Source organism: Dama dama, chromosome 15, assembly GCF_033118175.1.
Source record: "Dama dama isolate Ldn47 chromosome 15, ASM3311817v1, whole genome shotgun sequence".
Classification (NCBI taxonomy): domain Eukaryota; kingdom Metazoa; phylum Chordata; class Mammalia; order Artiodactyla; family Cervidae; genus Dama; species Dama dama.
In genome coordinates, this window is record NC_083695.1 from 91,807,228 (window position 1) to 91,822,697 (window position 15,470).

Sequence of the window (15,470 nt, forward strand, 5' to 3'; positions counted from 1 at the left end):
TCTGCCTGCAATGCAGGAGACCTGGGTTCGATCCCTGGGTTGGGAAGATCCCCTGGAGGAGGTCATGGCAACCCACTCCAGTATTCTGGCCTGAATCCCTGTGGACAGAGGAGCCTGGCGGGCCCCAGTCCATGGGGTAGCAAGGAGTCAGACACGACTGAGGACTCAGCACAGCCCAGCACAGAAGAAGCCAGACACAAAAGGATAATATTCTGTGATTCACTGCTAGGGTGGCTGGAGCAATCAGATTCACAGAGACAGAAAGTAGGCTGGCAGGGGGAGGGGTGAGGCATTACTGCTTCATGGTTATGGGGTTTCTGTTTGGAGTAACGGGAAAGTTCTGGAAATTGATCGTGGTAACGGAGCTCAGCATTATGAATGTAGCTCATGTCACCAACGTGTACACTCAAAAATGATTAAAAAGGCAAATTTCACATCGTTTTACCACAGTAAACCACTTGTGCTTGCCTGGTGTCATGAGTGGTTATGAATTTCTTCTACTTTAATCAGAGGACCCTTGAAAGGAAAGGCTCCTTTTGTGGATATCAGAGAGGATGATCCTGGCAAAGGCAGACTATTTCAGTCTTAAAAAGAGGCAGAAACAAGCCAGCTTAATCTCGTCTTTACTAAATAGCTTCTTTGCTGTTTTCTTTCTGAACAGCTTTTTATAACTATGATGCTCGGGGAGCGGATGAACTTTCTTTACAAATAGGAGACGCCGTGCACATCCTGGAGACATATGAAGGTGCGTATTTATTTTGGTGTGTTTCCTTTCACAACTGGTGTGGTTAGGACACTTTCAGAACCTCATGGGCCAATCACTACCTTGTTAGGAAAGCACTTAACTGCTGCTTTTCTTGCACAATGGATGCTATGTCAGGAGCGGGCAGCGGTGAGGTTATCTGTTATTGAAGTCATTTTTAGACAAAATTAAGATGAACTTAAAATTAAACTCCTAAATTTTTAACTTCTAGAGTTTTCTGTTGAAATGGTCGTTTTCATTATTTTAAAACACTATTGTTTCCTTTCTTTGCAAATGAATGTATATACATCTTGACAGTTAATAACTGACTGCTTGAAAAAAAAATTTTTTTTTTTTAAATACATTTAAGGTATTTTAGCGTTTGGCTCAGTGTTTTGAGGTGTCTGATGTGAATGGTAAGACTTTTTATGTTCTCACTTAGACTTGTTAACAACTTGCTGACAGGAACCAAAATTATCATGTCTTAAATCCTTTTTAAAAAAATCTGTGTCCCCATTTTCTGAGGGGTGAGCAGAGATTGTTTCCCGCTACGTGCGATGTGGTCCAGTGAAGCACTTGTTGTAATTATCCGATGAATACCCTGGTCGGTGACAGTGGTTTTCCAGTGTCCTTGGTTTTTCAGGCAGTTGGTTTTCATGTTAGTGTTTCGCAAATCATTAAAACGGGCCCCCTTTCATTTTATGCTGTGGCTTATCGCTGCACAGAAAAGAAGCAATGATGGGCTTGAATGTTAGATTCCTCACATCTGGATGTTTTGTGAGATTGTGTGGTAGCACTGGTGGCCCTATTTCCTGTTGGAAGGGTGACTCCCATGTAACAAAGGAATAAAGAGAACTGATTAAAATTGGTAATTCCACAGCAAAATTGCTTTCAGATCAGGTTTAGCCAGACCCCTCCCAGGAGGAGGTGGGCTGGAGGAGTGGGGAGAGAAAACTGCAGACATCCCGTAGTAATCACAGATTGAACTTCACACTCAGTCTTCGGAATCCTCTTTGCACACGAGTGATGCCTCGTTCGGCTTCTGCATCAGGCAAGCTGCAACTTGCTCCCGTGTTCCTGGAGAAGCACAAACCCATTAAAACACCTATGTCCATGTCCCTTACTTCCCCATCTGGCTTGGAATTCCATTTCATTTGCACCTTTTACCCTAAAAAATGTCCCACTGCGGGTGGAAATCGGCTTCCGTGGCGTATGCCTGGTAGCGGATGTGATGCAGAAATAGACGTGCTCCTTGCCATGTGAATGAGTACCCTCTGCTTATTTTCAGTTTTTATAGCTGACACTTGGATTGCCTTATGTGCCCCCAGTTTATATGGCCAGTGGCTGGGAGGAAACAGAGAAATTAGCTAGAGGTTAAGAATCAAACCTCTCATCTCAGACACTTTTCTGATCTCAAGGGAAGAACGCTCTTATATCTTTTTTTAAAATTTCTGCCCCGGGTCAGCTGCATTTGAAATCCTGGTTAATAAACAGTGGACAGTGATGTCATTCCTGAATAGATAGCAATTTCCTGTGCAGCCTGGGTAGTGGGGGCCGTGACTTCTCGTTCTTTGCTTCGTAGGAAGAATGCACTCTTTAAACAGGAGAATCCTTCGGCTAGTCGATGATCCTCTTTGTACGTTTAACTTAAACAAAAATGGTGGCAGGCATTGATGTTTTGGCCAACATCATGATGAAGGAGTCTTTAGCGAGGATTTGGTTTCTGGGCTCATCCATCTTCCAAGTGCTGATTACAGTATTCCAGTCTTTGCAAAGACCCTGTAACGGAAAACCAATTCCCCTTCTTTGACAACAGCCTTTTTGGTTTTAGTTACAGTCCGATCAGAGAAATGTGTAGGGGGAACACAGTTTTGCTTTTGGAAAACTTGGTGACTTGATTGTCATTGGATTACAATGGAATAATTGTTTTTCTGCTCTTTGCTCTCGTTCTGTTTAAATTTTGTGGATTGTGTTAGCCTGTGGCATTCTCTTCTTCTCAGCCCCTTCCACATTTTCCCCCTAAGAAAATTTATTTCCGTTTGTCAAATTTCATTTCCTTTTTCTCTGTGATCTTGTTTAGGGTAGGATACTGCTGGGATTGCTTCAGAGAATATGATTTCTAAATGATCACTCCTCATATTCAGGGTCAGAGAACAAGTTTACCTGCAAGTTATGGTTAATTTGTCCGTCTCAGGCTCTTGGAGGCTTGGAGCAGAGAGCAAAGAAAACTTTCCAGGTCACCGTTGGAGGTGGGCGGAACTTTGAGGGGTCCTTTCGGGTATGTCCCTGCCTGTAAGCAGTGTCCAGGTCAGACAGGAGACATGAACCCAGGTCGCTGATGTTGATAAAGTGACTCTCCAGTGCTCAAGCAGGTGCGGGTCCTTCCACCTGCTTATTTCCAGAAGGATCTCCAAGGGGTGTATGCTGTGCTGAGGGGGACGGCAGCATTTCCGCCAGATTAGGAAGGTGCTCTTGTGATAAAAAACAACAGCGCTCTAACTTGATTCAGATTTTTCAAAGTGATCATGATCTGTTTTCTTCCACGACACACCTTCATCCCTTTTCCTTCCACGAGCATCCGTCAACGGAAGGTCTTGTGAAGACTGCCTCTGGGTGTCCTGGGGCGGAGGTAACAAGGGGTCGCTCGGTGGGGCGTTTAAACAACAGGAATGTGTTCTGTCACAGTTATAAGGGCTAAAGGTTCAAGGTCAGGGTGTCGGCAGGGTTGGTTGCTTCTCAGGCCTGAGAACGCGAGGCTGCCCCACGGGTCTCTCCAGCCTTCTGCTCGTTTGCTGTCCTCATTGGCATTCCTTGCCGCAGGTGCGATGCCCTGGTTTCTGTCTTCAGGATCACGCGGTGATCTCCCGCTGCTTGACTGTGCCTATTTCTCCTTTTTAATAAGGGCGATGTATAGGATTAGGTCCTTTTGTTTTTTTAAAGGGCAATTCCTAAACTACTTAAAATGCTTCTGTTTTTATTTATTTTTGGCTGTGCTGGGTCGTCGCTGCGTGGACTTTGCTCTATTTGCAGCGAGTGGCGGCTGTTCTTCGCTGCGGTGGCTTCTCTTGTTGGGACCCCCAGACTCTAGAGCGCGTGGGCTCAGCAGTTGTGGTGCCTGGGCTTAGTTGCCCTGCGGCATGGGGCATCTTCCGGGACCAGGAAGTGCACCCCTGTCCCCTGCATGGGCAGCCGGTTTAGTTGCTACGTCATGTCCACCTCTTTGCGGCCCCATGGACTGTAGCCTGCCAGGCTCTTCTGTCCATGGGATTTCCCAGGTGAGAATGCTGGAGTGGGTTGCCATTTCCTCCTCCAGGGGATCTTCTCCACCCAGGGATCGAACCGGCATCTCCTGTGTCTCTTGCATTGAAAGATGGATTCTTCACCACTGCGCCGCCTGGGAAGCCCCTGTCTCACCTGAGCCCCAGGCTTTTCCTCAGGTGTGTCCTAGCCTTGCTGCTGGGGGCTTCTCAGATGCTGTGTGAGCGGATCTCTGCAGAGGCTGCCCTGCCCACCCGCCACCCCCCTCCCCCTCCTGACTATAACCTGGAGCCATCCTTGGAGACTCTGTCTGAGCACTCCTCCCTGGGCTCCTCGCTGACACCCACCCCCCTCCTCCGTTCTGTCTGGTCCTGTCTTCATTGCTACCCGCCCTGCGCTTGCGTGCGCGTGCACTGGTCCTTCTGCAGGAAACGCTCTGCTGTGCGCGCCGACGTGGCCGCCGTCTTCCTGGGCGGGATGGGGCCCTCTCTGACTTTGAGGACCACGTCTGACCTGTTCTTGCCGTTGGGCAGGTGTCTCTTGTTTGGAGCTGGTTGGTTGAACCCTGCCTGCAAAAGGGAGTCAGCTTGTTAATTCGACGAGCCATGCATCGCCCTGCTCCTGGCTCCATTCTGCCTGGCCTGTCCCCCCCAGAGCAGCAGCCAGATCATCATCCTCTCATGTCCTCCTGCTGCCCTCCATGAAGCCTTTGAGGGGTTGTCCTCTCTCCTTGATCCCCAGTCTCTGCCCTTGCTTGTGGTTCAAGCCTTGCTTGTCCTAGGGGAATCTGCTCTTGGAGGTTAGAAATAATTGCATTTAATCTATTTCTGCATTTGCTCTCTCTGGTGAGGCCTCTTGCACAGAGTCTGGGGGCTCAGTTGCTAGAAGGAATAACATGCAAAAATTCTTGAGAAGGGAAACCCTAGGTTTTCTTTTTTGCTTGGGAAAGCCGTTATAAGAGAAACCACCATCTATTATCACAAAGGAAAAGAAAAAGGCTCCTCATCTTTTTTTAATCCCTCCTGGGAAACCCTTCTGCTGTGTTTGAAGTGAATTTTTATGTTGCCTGTACTGGCTGGCATGCATATATTTCTGTGTATATAAATGTGGTTGTAGTGCTCATTTGGCTCAGACGGTAAAGAATCTGCCTGTGAAATGCACGGAACCTGGGTTCAATCCCTGGGTCGGGAAGATCCCCTGGAGGAGGAAATGGCAACCCACTCCAGTATTCTTGCTTGGAGAATGCCACGGACAGAGGAGCCTGGAGGGGCTACAGTTCATGGGGTCACAAGAATCAGACACGACTGAGCCACTAACACACACAAACGCTCATTCTGTTTTTACTTTTTTATCAGTGCTGTGATCTAAGACACAGCCCTGTTTGCAAGCGTTCAGTCTCTGGCCCTCACTGCTGTGTGTGACCCTCACGTTTCACTAACCAGCCCCCCAGTGATGGGCACTCGTCCTGCCCCTCGCCTGCTCCCTCGGTCGTGCAGCTGTGGACCTCCTGCGTCTGCCCCGCGGAGCGCGGTAGGTGTGTGAGTGTCTTTGGATGCGTGGCAGCTCCGGGGTGCGGGGATATATACTCTGGGGAAGAAGGGTCCTGCCCACACTGGTTATGCTGTCTGTGCCCGGGGCTGCTTGAATCCTGCAGTGTTAGAACTTTTCTCACTCTATCTAATTGTGTTCTAAACTGTTGATTTGATATGTGTTTCAATCCGATTATTAGTAAGTTTGACCATCTCTTCATTCATATGTAAGTCTTTTGGGTTTCTTCTCTACAGTGTTTATAAGCTTTGCTTATTTTTGTCTTGGGCTCTGTCTTTTTCTCATTCCTTGGAAGTATTTCCTTACATGTTCTGGGACATTCACCCCATGTCAGTTTCAGGAAAGAAAGGGCATGGTAATACTGAAAATTCGGGAGGGTTAAAATCACAGGAAAGCGGGCAGTCCTCTATGTTAACTATGGCCTTTTGAACTGCTTACTGCATCGACCCTGTCTCTTTTTCCGTTTCTCTGTCCATGAACACGTCCCAGGTGGACACTGATTGTGGCTGGGCAGATGGAAACCTCCCAGGGAGATGGTGGAAGGCTATCAGGAGATAATCCTCCAAATACACAGCAAGACCCTGATGTTCTGTCTCCCGTGCCCCCTTATCACCGTGTAGTTGCCTTGTCAGGAGTGAAGTGGGTTCACTGGTCGAATCTTGGTCTTAGCAAATCCTTCGCAAGGCTCCTGGCGATTTGCAGCTTCGTTTCTGAAACGCGCGGAAAGCGTCTGTTCATAATCCCTGGAGGATTTTAACTCCATCACTTCCTGCTTTCACTCCTCCTCTGGTTGTTAAATCATTGCTATGGAAGAGGTGTCTGGTCATTGGTGGAATACAGGTCCATTTGCAGTTTCTGGGCACCTTCGTTCACGCATCCCTGATTTCCAGCATTTGACGGTTTGTTACTTTATGATTGGTGACTTTGTTGAGTCACTAAGTCGTGTCTGACTCTTTGTGACCCTATGGACTACAGCACACCAGGCTCCTCTGACATGTGATGTCCTCCACCATCCCCTGGAGCTTTGCTCAAACTCATGGGCCATCCAACCATCAGTCAGTGATGCCATCCAACCATCTCATCCTCTGTCGTCCCCTTCTCCTCCTGCCTTCAGTCTTTCCCAGCATCAGGGTCTTTTCAGAATCAGTTCCTCACATCAGGTAGCCAAAGTATTGGAGTTTCAACTTCAGCATCAGTCCTCCCCAGTGAATATTCAGAACTGATCTCCTTTAGGATGGACTAGTTTGATCTCCTTGCAGACCAAGGGACTCTCAAGAGTCTTCTCCAGCACCACAATTCGAAAGCTTTGATTCTTCAGCACTCAGCCGTCTTTAAAACCCTAGTATTTAGTCAGTCTCTGGGAGCTGACCCAGCTGGTGCTTTCAAGTCTGTCATTCTGTTGGGGGGTGGTGTCCTGCTCCCGGGGAGCATAGTGGAACTTGTCTAGGCTTTTGATTGCCTTTCCTGGAGCGAGGTGGCCTGAAGCACCCTCGAGTGTTTTGGGAGACATTCGGTGTGTGGCAGAGTCGGTGGGGGGTGAGTGACCAGCCGTGGACCCCTGAGCACTGGCAGGGACGATTTCTGCCCTCATCCTGAGCAGAGGGCCAAGGGTGTGGTCAGATCCTGCCCGGCATTGAATGTCTCTTCCGCTGGGCATTTGCCTCTGTCTTCTGCTGTTTGCTTGCCCTCCCACGTGGAGAGAATGGGAACTTGAATCTAGGCCAGCCCCTGAAGGGGTAAGTGGGCCTGTGTTCCTGGGCCTGGTGCTTCCTGTTGGGGGTCGAGTCTTCGCCACAGAAGCACTTTGTGCGATGTGACTGCTCCAGGGTAACCCCCCAGGCCCCCCTGCATCTCGAAGGGGGAGGAAGTCAGCTCTCAATAGGATTTCTGTTGTGTTGCCGCTGTTGATGATCTGAGGGTGTTGGTATGTGCACTTGGCAGTGACCCCGCTCCATCCGGCAGAGGGACAGACAGGAAAATGCGCACCCCGGATCCTGCCCAGGGCTCCGTGGTCAAAGGGCGGCTTCTCCTGGAGCTGCTACCCTCAGGACCACTTCGGGCAATGGAGACGAAGGAGCTGGAGCTCTTTGTGTGAAGCATCTGCCCAGGCGTCACGCCTGGTTTTGAGATGATCTCTACAAACACCCAAAGCATCTCTGCAAACCTTAGGATGACTGAATTCTATGACAGGTCCTGTGGTTCTGCAGATTGAGTTCCAGGCAATGGGAAGATGCTGTTAGGACCCTCTAATGTCCCTTTCACTAACTGTTTCACCTTTGTGTTTGTTTAGGGTGGTACAGAGGTTACACCTTAAGAAAAAAGTCTAAGAAGGTAAGTCTCGATTATTAACCACAGTACATATCCCTTCATAAATCACCCTAGGAGAAGAAATCAGTTCTGTCTCATGGAGCCTAAGCATTGTCCTTGTACATCTCTTTCTCTGAATTAAGAAAATATGTGAAATGTGGGCTACCCTGAATTGTTTTCTTTATTAAAATTTTTTAAAAAACTTTATTTTTTAATTGAAGTATAGTTGATTTACAATGTCGTGTTCATTTCAGGCATACAGCAACGTGATTCAGTGATACACACGTATTTGTATTTCTATTCTTTTATAGATTCTTTTCCATTATACGTTATTACAGAATATAGAGTTCCATACTGTGCTTGGTTGGAACAAGTATTGCTGTTGGCTATCTGTTTTATATAAGTAGTGTATATATGTTAATCTCAAACTCCTAGTTCATCCCTCCCACCCCCAAATGGTTTTCTGAACAGCACATGTATGTAGAACTCATTCTTTTGTGTCTGTGAGTGAATGGCTGGGCTGTGTGGGGTGATGTTGACCTGTTGTCCTGAGAGCTGAGACCTTCTTTTCCTGGTAGAGTTCTGCAACCTGTCGAAGTACAGGTTGTGTAAGAGAATGATCTGGGTAGACTGACTGCCGCTCATGGTTTTCAGTCTTGCGTTATCCTTAATGATATATTCGCAGATCTGCAGCGCTCATGCCGGCTTCTTCCCTTCTTGCTTGTAATTATTTTTATACCACTGACGTCAGCTGGCCAAAGAAAGAGGTACTGCCTCCTGGACAGTTTGCATGTGTGGTTGTTTGAATTTCTGGGGCGAAGACGTGCAATTGCCGTGGACACTCCCGTACGTGGTTCTGTTGTGGCTTTTCCATTCTTAGCTTCACAAAACCTAATGATGGCTGTTCCGTTTCACTCTAAGCTGTGGTTAGGCCGTCCACGTTACCTTATAAAATCTAATTATGCTTGACAGATGGTTCCTTTTGCTTTTGTTTCTTAACTTGGCCTCTCATTATCTCCTTATTGGGCTGGGCTCCTCCTGTGGTCCTGAGCCTGTGACTAAGGCTGTTGAAGGCCAGCTCTCCAAGCTCAGGGCCTTTTTGCTCTGTTTTTTCCCCAGACTCTTTGCAACCAGGCCCTGCTGGACAGGTGGGGGGTGTCTATCCTCTGTTCGCTGTCACTTCAGAGGTGTCCAGGCTGAGCTCTCTGGCAGTCTGTCCTGATGGGAGAGATGCTGTTAGGGTAACCTGCCGAGCCAGCTCTGCAGATGGGAGCCAGGATCTCCATCCTGATGCTGCTGAGCTCAGACTGGGCTGTGAGTCTCTCATGTCCGATGACCTGCAGTCTTGAGGTCTGAACGAGGGAGATGCCAGCGTGGTGGCTGGAGGAATAGCTCTCTCCAGAGAAAGTTCTGTTTTCACTCTGTCTCTTCCATCATTTGGGGTTAGCAGATGCGAACTAGTCCGTATAGGGTGGATAAACTACAAGGTCCTACTGTATAGCATGGGGAACTGTATTCAATATCCTATGATAAATCATAATGGACAAGAATATGAAGAACAATATATATGTATAAGTGAGTCACTTTGCTGTGTAGCAGAAATAAGCCCAGCATTGTAAATCAACTATACTTTAATTAAAAAAAAAATAAGAATGTTTTCCTGCAGATGAAAACCTGTTTCATCTGAGAAAGCCACAGTTGAGGACTTTATTGAGCTGGGCAGGGGCTGTTTATTGTTCCGTCTGAAACCTTCGTTAGCAGTTGAGGAAACTGACAGCTTAGAGACGCTGTGATTTTGCATTGGCCCACCCAGTTCAGGCAGTGGCAGAGAAGGGGCTTGACTCCCGCTCACCCTGACCCTGGGTTCTGGAAGCATCCTTTTACCGGTGTTCACAAATGAGCTCTAGATCTGGCCAGTCCTGATCACCCCAGCTGAAGAAGTTGCTCATTTCAAGCCTCCAGGTGCGTCCAGCCTCATTTTTCCACTGTCCCTTCTGTGACCCCATGATTGTCGAGAGCAGCTTTACTGAGACTGAGGGAGGTCTCTAGCTGTGGACGTGGGCATGGACGAGACTCGTTTCTTTAGGTACCCCACCCCCCAACCAGTGCTCACCTACTGACATTAAATGTGCATCCGGGCATCTGAAGGTGTCCCCGCAGCTGGTCCGCCTAGTCCTCTTTGTTGCCCAGCCTCTGTCTTTCTGTCTGACTCCTGCCCTCTCTGTGATAATTCTTGTTTACGTGAAGTGCAGCCTATTTCCTGGTAGACAGGAGGAGCGGGTACCAGCGGTGCCCACTCCCTTTCCAAGCAGGATGAGTCGCGTGGTTTCTGGATCTCCTGTGTCAATTCTTTGGGGCCAGAAGCCTGGGAAACCCAGTCAGAAGCTCCTGTTTTCATAGCAGGTGACCCTTCCTGCTGATTGACTTCCTGCTGCGTGCCTGGCATCTCAGGGAGCCGCACCCTATTTGTCTTGTGCTGCCCGAGACCCCCGCGCCGCCTGAGACCCCCGCGCCCGGGGCCCCACTCCTGCCCTCCAGGTGCTCACCTCCGCTTCCTTCCAGGAGGGGAGGTGTGCTTGCTCAGGAAGCAGGTCCAAAACTCTTGGGGAAGCTCCTGGCCCTTCACGTACAGTGCCCGGGACTGACAGTCCTCCTGAGGAGCCGTCCCCTCAGAATTGTCTGTTGGGCCTTGTGTGCTGTTCTTCTGGGGGTTGCTGAGCACCATCTTCACATCAACTGATGTCCCCCCACCGGAGCCAGGCAGGTTGGGTGAAATGTACCTAATTTTTGTATTTTATCGGACGGCCCCCTCTGTTTGGAGATTGATGAGAAAGTCTCTGCGGGTCAGATAAGTAGTCAGTGCATATGTGATGATTGACCATGTAAACTCGCTTTCTGTTGACAATTTTAGTATTTCAAAAGAAAGAGCTGTCAGAGGCCGTCATCAGAAATTGTTTTTAGGCATCAGTTGACTTTTGATCTGCCTGTGTCTGAAGTAAAAACAAGGTGTGACCTACGGAGAAGACACTGGAAGGCCCCATGGGATTTTTCCTTTGCAAGCAGAGTGCATCTGTTTTCTTCTAAGACTTTTGCAGCCTCTTTGAAACACAAGCGAATTCAGTTGCCATCTTTCACACTTTGTTTTCTGTGACATGCTGTGACTTAGCATAAAGGCTTACAGATTTAATAGTGATCCAGTCATCCCCACCTCCACCTTTTTGGCAGGGGGGTGGGGGGTGGGCAGCTCTTTGATTGGCAGTCAGTATTCATATCAATACTACAACCTCCTGTCTCTTTTTCTCCCAAAGGGTATATTTCCTGCTTCGTACATCCATCTTAAAGAAGCCATAGTTGAAGGAAAAGGGTGAGTCTGGTCTTGATGTTTAAATGAAGTCGTGCAGTGATTGCATTTGACCTTGCTGCTTTTCGCAGGGCGACTTTGGGGGTTGGACAGTGGGTGCCTTTGATCCAGGGTGACCGGAATTTAGGGAAGGGGGGAACTTCTGATCTAGAGCTGTCCACAACATGGCTTTGAGCCTTTAGGGAGTCTTCAGTCAGCACTGGAAGCACAGTCAGCCTTCTAGAACCCCATGTGGATTCCTGCTTCTTCCTCTGTGAGCTGCCCATCTAGCAAAGGCTGCACAGTCCCCAGCCCTGAATCCATTTTTCTGGAAGGCTTTGCAGGATGTGATACAAATTCAGTGGAGAGAGAAGCAACAGTTGCTTGGTTGGGGTGTGTGTGAATTTACGTTTTGCCTAATTGTGATGTATGTTTCTTAGAGGTCATAAAACTGATGTATAAGATCATTAAAAGGACATTTGTAGAACAGGAACCCATTAGGCGGGAATGGCAAATGAATAGCCAGGTGTGAACTTGCAGGAAGGAACAGTAAAATGTTTTCCTTTTTTGTCTCTGCTACATCTTTGCACTCCATTAAATATGTAAATGATAAAATTACTAATCATATGATTACTGCATAATCACATCTCTGCGGCTGATTGCGAAATTGCTTTTCCAGGCAGTGTACTTTTAACATATGAGAAGGACTAGGTTGGGCTCTGAGGTTCCATGGTGCATCATTAAAACAAGGAAAATAATTTAGAGGCATCAATGCGATGAACTGTAAGAGGGTCTTTTTTTCTACTGAGAGATTGTTTTGTAGGTGAAATTTCAGGGGGAAGTAAAACAAGGAAAGTTTTGAAACTTTTTACCCTAATCTGTGAACAACATTGAATAAGATATTTTCTTGATGTATTTTACGTCAGTTTGTATCAGGATCAGTATGGGTGCTGGGCTGTATAGGAATCATTTTTTTTCAATGCCCGTTGATGTACACAGGTGGGTGTATGTGAAATGTAATTAGGAAGAGTAATAGAAAAGGGTATAAGGGACTGTGTTGATTTCTTGATAAGTACAGTCAAACCCCGCCAGACAGATGGACAGGCAGACATTGGGTTAAGACTGAGAACCAGTTGGCAGTTAGTCCAAGAGATGGATCAGACCAGTTAAGGAAGGAAGGTAAGAAGGATCCAGAGTGGAGATCAGGACGCAGTGGGTAAAGTGAGGTCCTCTCCACGTGGGAAACTGAAGCCTCATTGAGCTCCAGGTCCCTCCTGGCCAGCGGGAAGAGCCCAGTGGACCTCGCCTGGAACTCAAGCTCTGTGAGATGAAGGCAGCCCAGCCGCTGACAGATGTCCTTGTACTGTGAGTGGAGGGGCTTTGTAAGGATGACATCACAGAGCGAAGTGAACCACACTTCCATCAACATCCTCACTGGGAACCAGTCACGTCCTGTGAGAGAAACTGAAGATGTCCCATCAAAGGCTTGTTCTTAAAAGCGCTCCTGTGAGGGGCGGTCTCCCGTGCACCCCTCCCTGGTCCCTGCTGCTCCCGCTGGTGCACGTGGTCAGACCTCTCCAGAGGGACTGGTCCTCTCTCACGAACTCCTTGGAGACCCCCCCCCCCCACCCCCACCATCACTGAGTCCTTGCAGCCCTGAATCCCAGTTGTGAGCTACAGTCAGGGTCCTGCCCACAGGTCTGGGCCTCAGGGACCTATTTCAGTGCCCCCTGGACATTGCATGTTGGTGGGAGCCTTGTCTGTTCAGGGTCTCTGGGCCCAGGTGGTCTTACTTCCCAGGCCACCAAATTCGGTCTCTCACTCAGACCCAAATATTAGGAGTCCTGCTTAGTGCAATGCCTGACCCAGAGCAGGTAACTGGAAAACAGCGGTTCATTGGATAAAAAGCAAGGCACAAATAGATCAGGAGTCAAGAATAAGGCAAGAGTTAACCTTCTGGGGTGGAAAGACAAGGGAAAGAGGATAATCAGAATTGGGGACCAGGGCACCTGTGGACCTTGGAAAGCTGTAACCTTGCCCATATTTTGCCAAGGATAACCGCTTCATGTATTATCACAGAGTGAGTTTTAGGCAGGATGAAAATATTAAAAAAAAATTATCTTATCCCAAGCCTGCATTTTAATGCCACGCAGATTGGTGGTAATTTATGGCATCTGTAAAATAGATGGGTACACATATTATGAATACACTTTCCACTTGTCAGACCTTGACGTCCTGATGGGATATTATGTGCCTCCTTCATCTTACCTTGGCGTGTGAGGTAGACGGCTTCCACGAGGGTAATGTATGAGTGTTCTCAGGCTCTGTACAGAAATTACTTGTCGCTCTTAGAGACGGATGAAGACCTCCGTGGGTTCGGTCTTGTTTGTATGTTTTCTCTCCTTTGGCTTCCATATTGCGCGCTGTGGCCTGCGTGTGAAATTGGCAAGGTGCCCTTCTGTTTAATGAAGCCACGGCTGTCTCTGCCCTTTGCTTTCCTCCCAGGCAACATGAAACGGTCATCCCAGGCGACCTCCCCCTCATTCAGGAGGTCACCACGACCCTGCGAGAGTGGTCTACCATCTGGAGGCAGCTCTATGTGGTGAGAAGACGGGACTCTTGTGGGTTTTTTTTTAATGGGAGGATAATCGCTTTACAATATTTTGTTGGCCTCTGCCATACATCAGCGTGAATCAGTCACAGGTGATTCATTACACGTGTGCCCTGGCTCCTGAAACGCCCCCTCCCATCTCCCACCCCATCCTACTCTACTAGATTGTCCCAGAACACTGAGTTGAGTTTCTTGTGTCCCACAAACACATTCCCACTGGCTGTTTTATATGTGGTAATGTATATGTTTCCGTGCTGTTCTCTTAATTTGTCCCCCTCTCCCCTTCCCCTTCCCTCTCCTCTCCTGTGTCCACAATTCAGTTTTCTATGTCTGTGTCTTCATTTCTGCCCTGCGGATAGATTCATCAGTACCATCTTTCTAGATTCCATGCGTGCTGTTGCTTCAGTGTCTGAGTTTATGTGACCCTATGGACTGTAGCCTGCCAGGCTCCTTTGTCCATGGGATTCTCCAGGCAAGATTACTGGAGTGGGTTGCCGTGCCCTCCTTCTGGGGATCTTCCCAACCCAGGGATTGATCCCGCGTCTCTTAAGTCTCCAGAATCGGCAGACGGGTTCTTTAACCACTAGCACCAACCTGGGAAGCCCCTAGATTCCATATGCATGCGTTAATATATGATATTTGTCTTTCTGACTTAATTCACTCTGTATAATAGACTGTAGGTTTGAAGATGGGATTTTGAATCAGAGCTTAGCAATAGAGAATGGTCTCTTTTGAACCCTGCTGAGTCAAAGGTTTAGTTTTCCTTCTTCTGGGACCCTCAGAAGCAGAACGTGTGGGAGCGAGTCTTGCTCGGCAGCCTTGCTCCCCGTAGCCTGGCCACCCTCGGGGACCGCGACCCTCCCACCAGCTCTGTGTCACATGCAGCCGTGCTGATTGCAGTGACATGGCTGTCGAGGAAGGGGCCGTGGGTTTCACCTTTGCTTGTACTGAAAAGGGAACTGGGCTGCTTTTAGACTTTGGAACACCGACTGAGGCCACCAGAGCTGGAGTTCCAAGTTTATATGTCGATCGTGAAAATGAAAATCTGCCTTTAAACTGTCGCAGGTGCATCTTCATGGATGCAGTAGAGGGTGATGGCTGCTATCAGCCATTGTTTGCCTGTAGATAATGCCTCTTACCATTTGAAGAAAGTGACATGGTCTTCGAGGTCTCAGCGTGTCTGTTTAGACTGAGGCAGATGGTTTCCATTTTGGCTTCATGCGAGATACCCAGTTCTCCGGATTGTGAAAGAAGCCTTATTAATGTGACAGGGTTGGGGCCCCGACACCTTCCATTTCGTATCCCCCCGGGGCATTTTCTTTGCACATAAATTCATATTTGCAGAAGATTACCTTTTGTTAGGTCTGTATTCCTCTTAAGGGTGTTGATTCCTCATCTGTTGTCAGCGCAAAGCTTGGACACTGGAGGGAAGGTCATGCGTCAGTTTCTGGGGAACATAGAAGACTTCTCAGTCCCACAGCTGCTCTCTGGGCAGCCTCATTGCTTTTGATTATACAGTGGTTTCCTATAAATACACAGTAATAAGCAGTTGCAGTAATTGTTCATCAAATGTTCTCAAAAACCTAGAGGCGTAAAGTTAACCATGAATATTTTGTGTAAATCTGAGCAATTTTGGAGTCGATATTTCATGTTAGCAATTTTTA

General features: G+C 48.0%; 1 protein-coding gene across 2 annotated transcripts in view; it reads left to right on the forward strand.

Moving 5' to 3' along the window:
• Positions 1 to 15,470, forward strand: part of DOCK1 (dedicator of cytokinesis 1) — a 544,913-nt gene that overhangs the window by 57,038 nt on the left and 472,405 nt on the right. For both annotated transcript variants that reach the window (XM_061162908.1, XM_061162909.1), the window contains exons 2-5: positions 662 to 745; positions 7,839 to 7,879; positions 11,164 to 11,219; positions 13,701 to 13,797. In XM_061162908.1, coding sequence (XP_061018891.1) covers positions 662 to 745; positions 7,839 to 7,879; positions 11,164 to 11,219; positions 13,701 to 13,797 — 278 coding nt within the window. The remainder of the gene's footprint in view (positions 1 to 661; positions 746 to 7,838; positions 7,880 to 11,163; positions 11,220 to 13,700; positions 13,798 to 15,470) is intronic.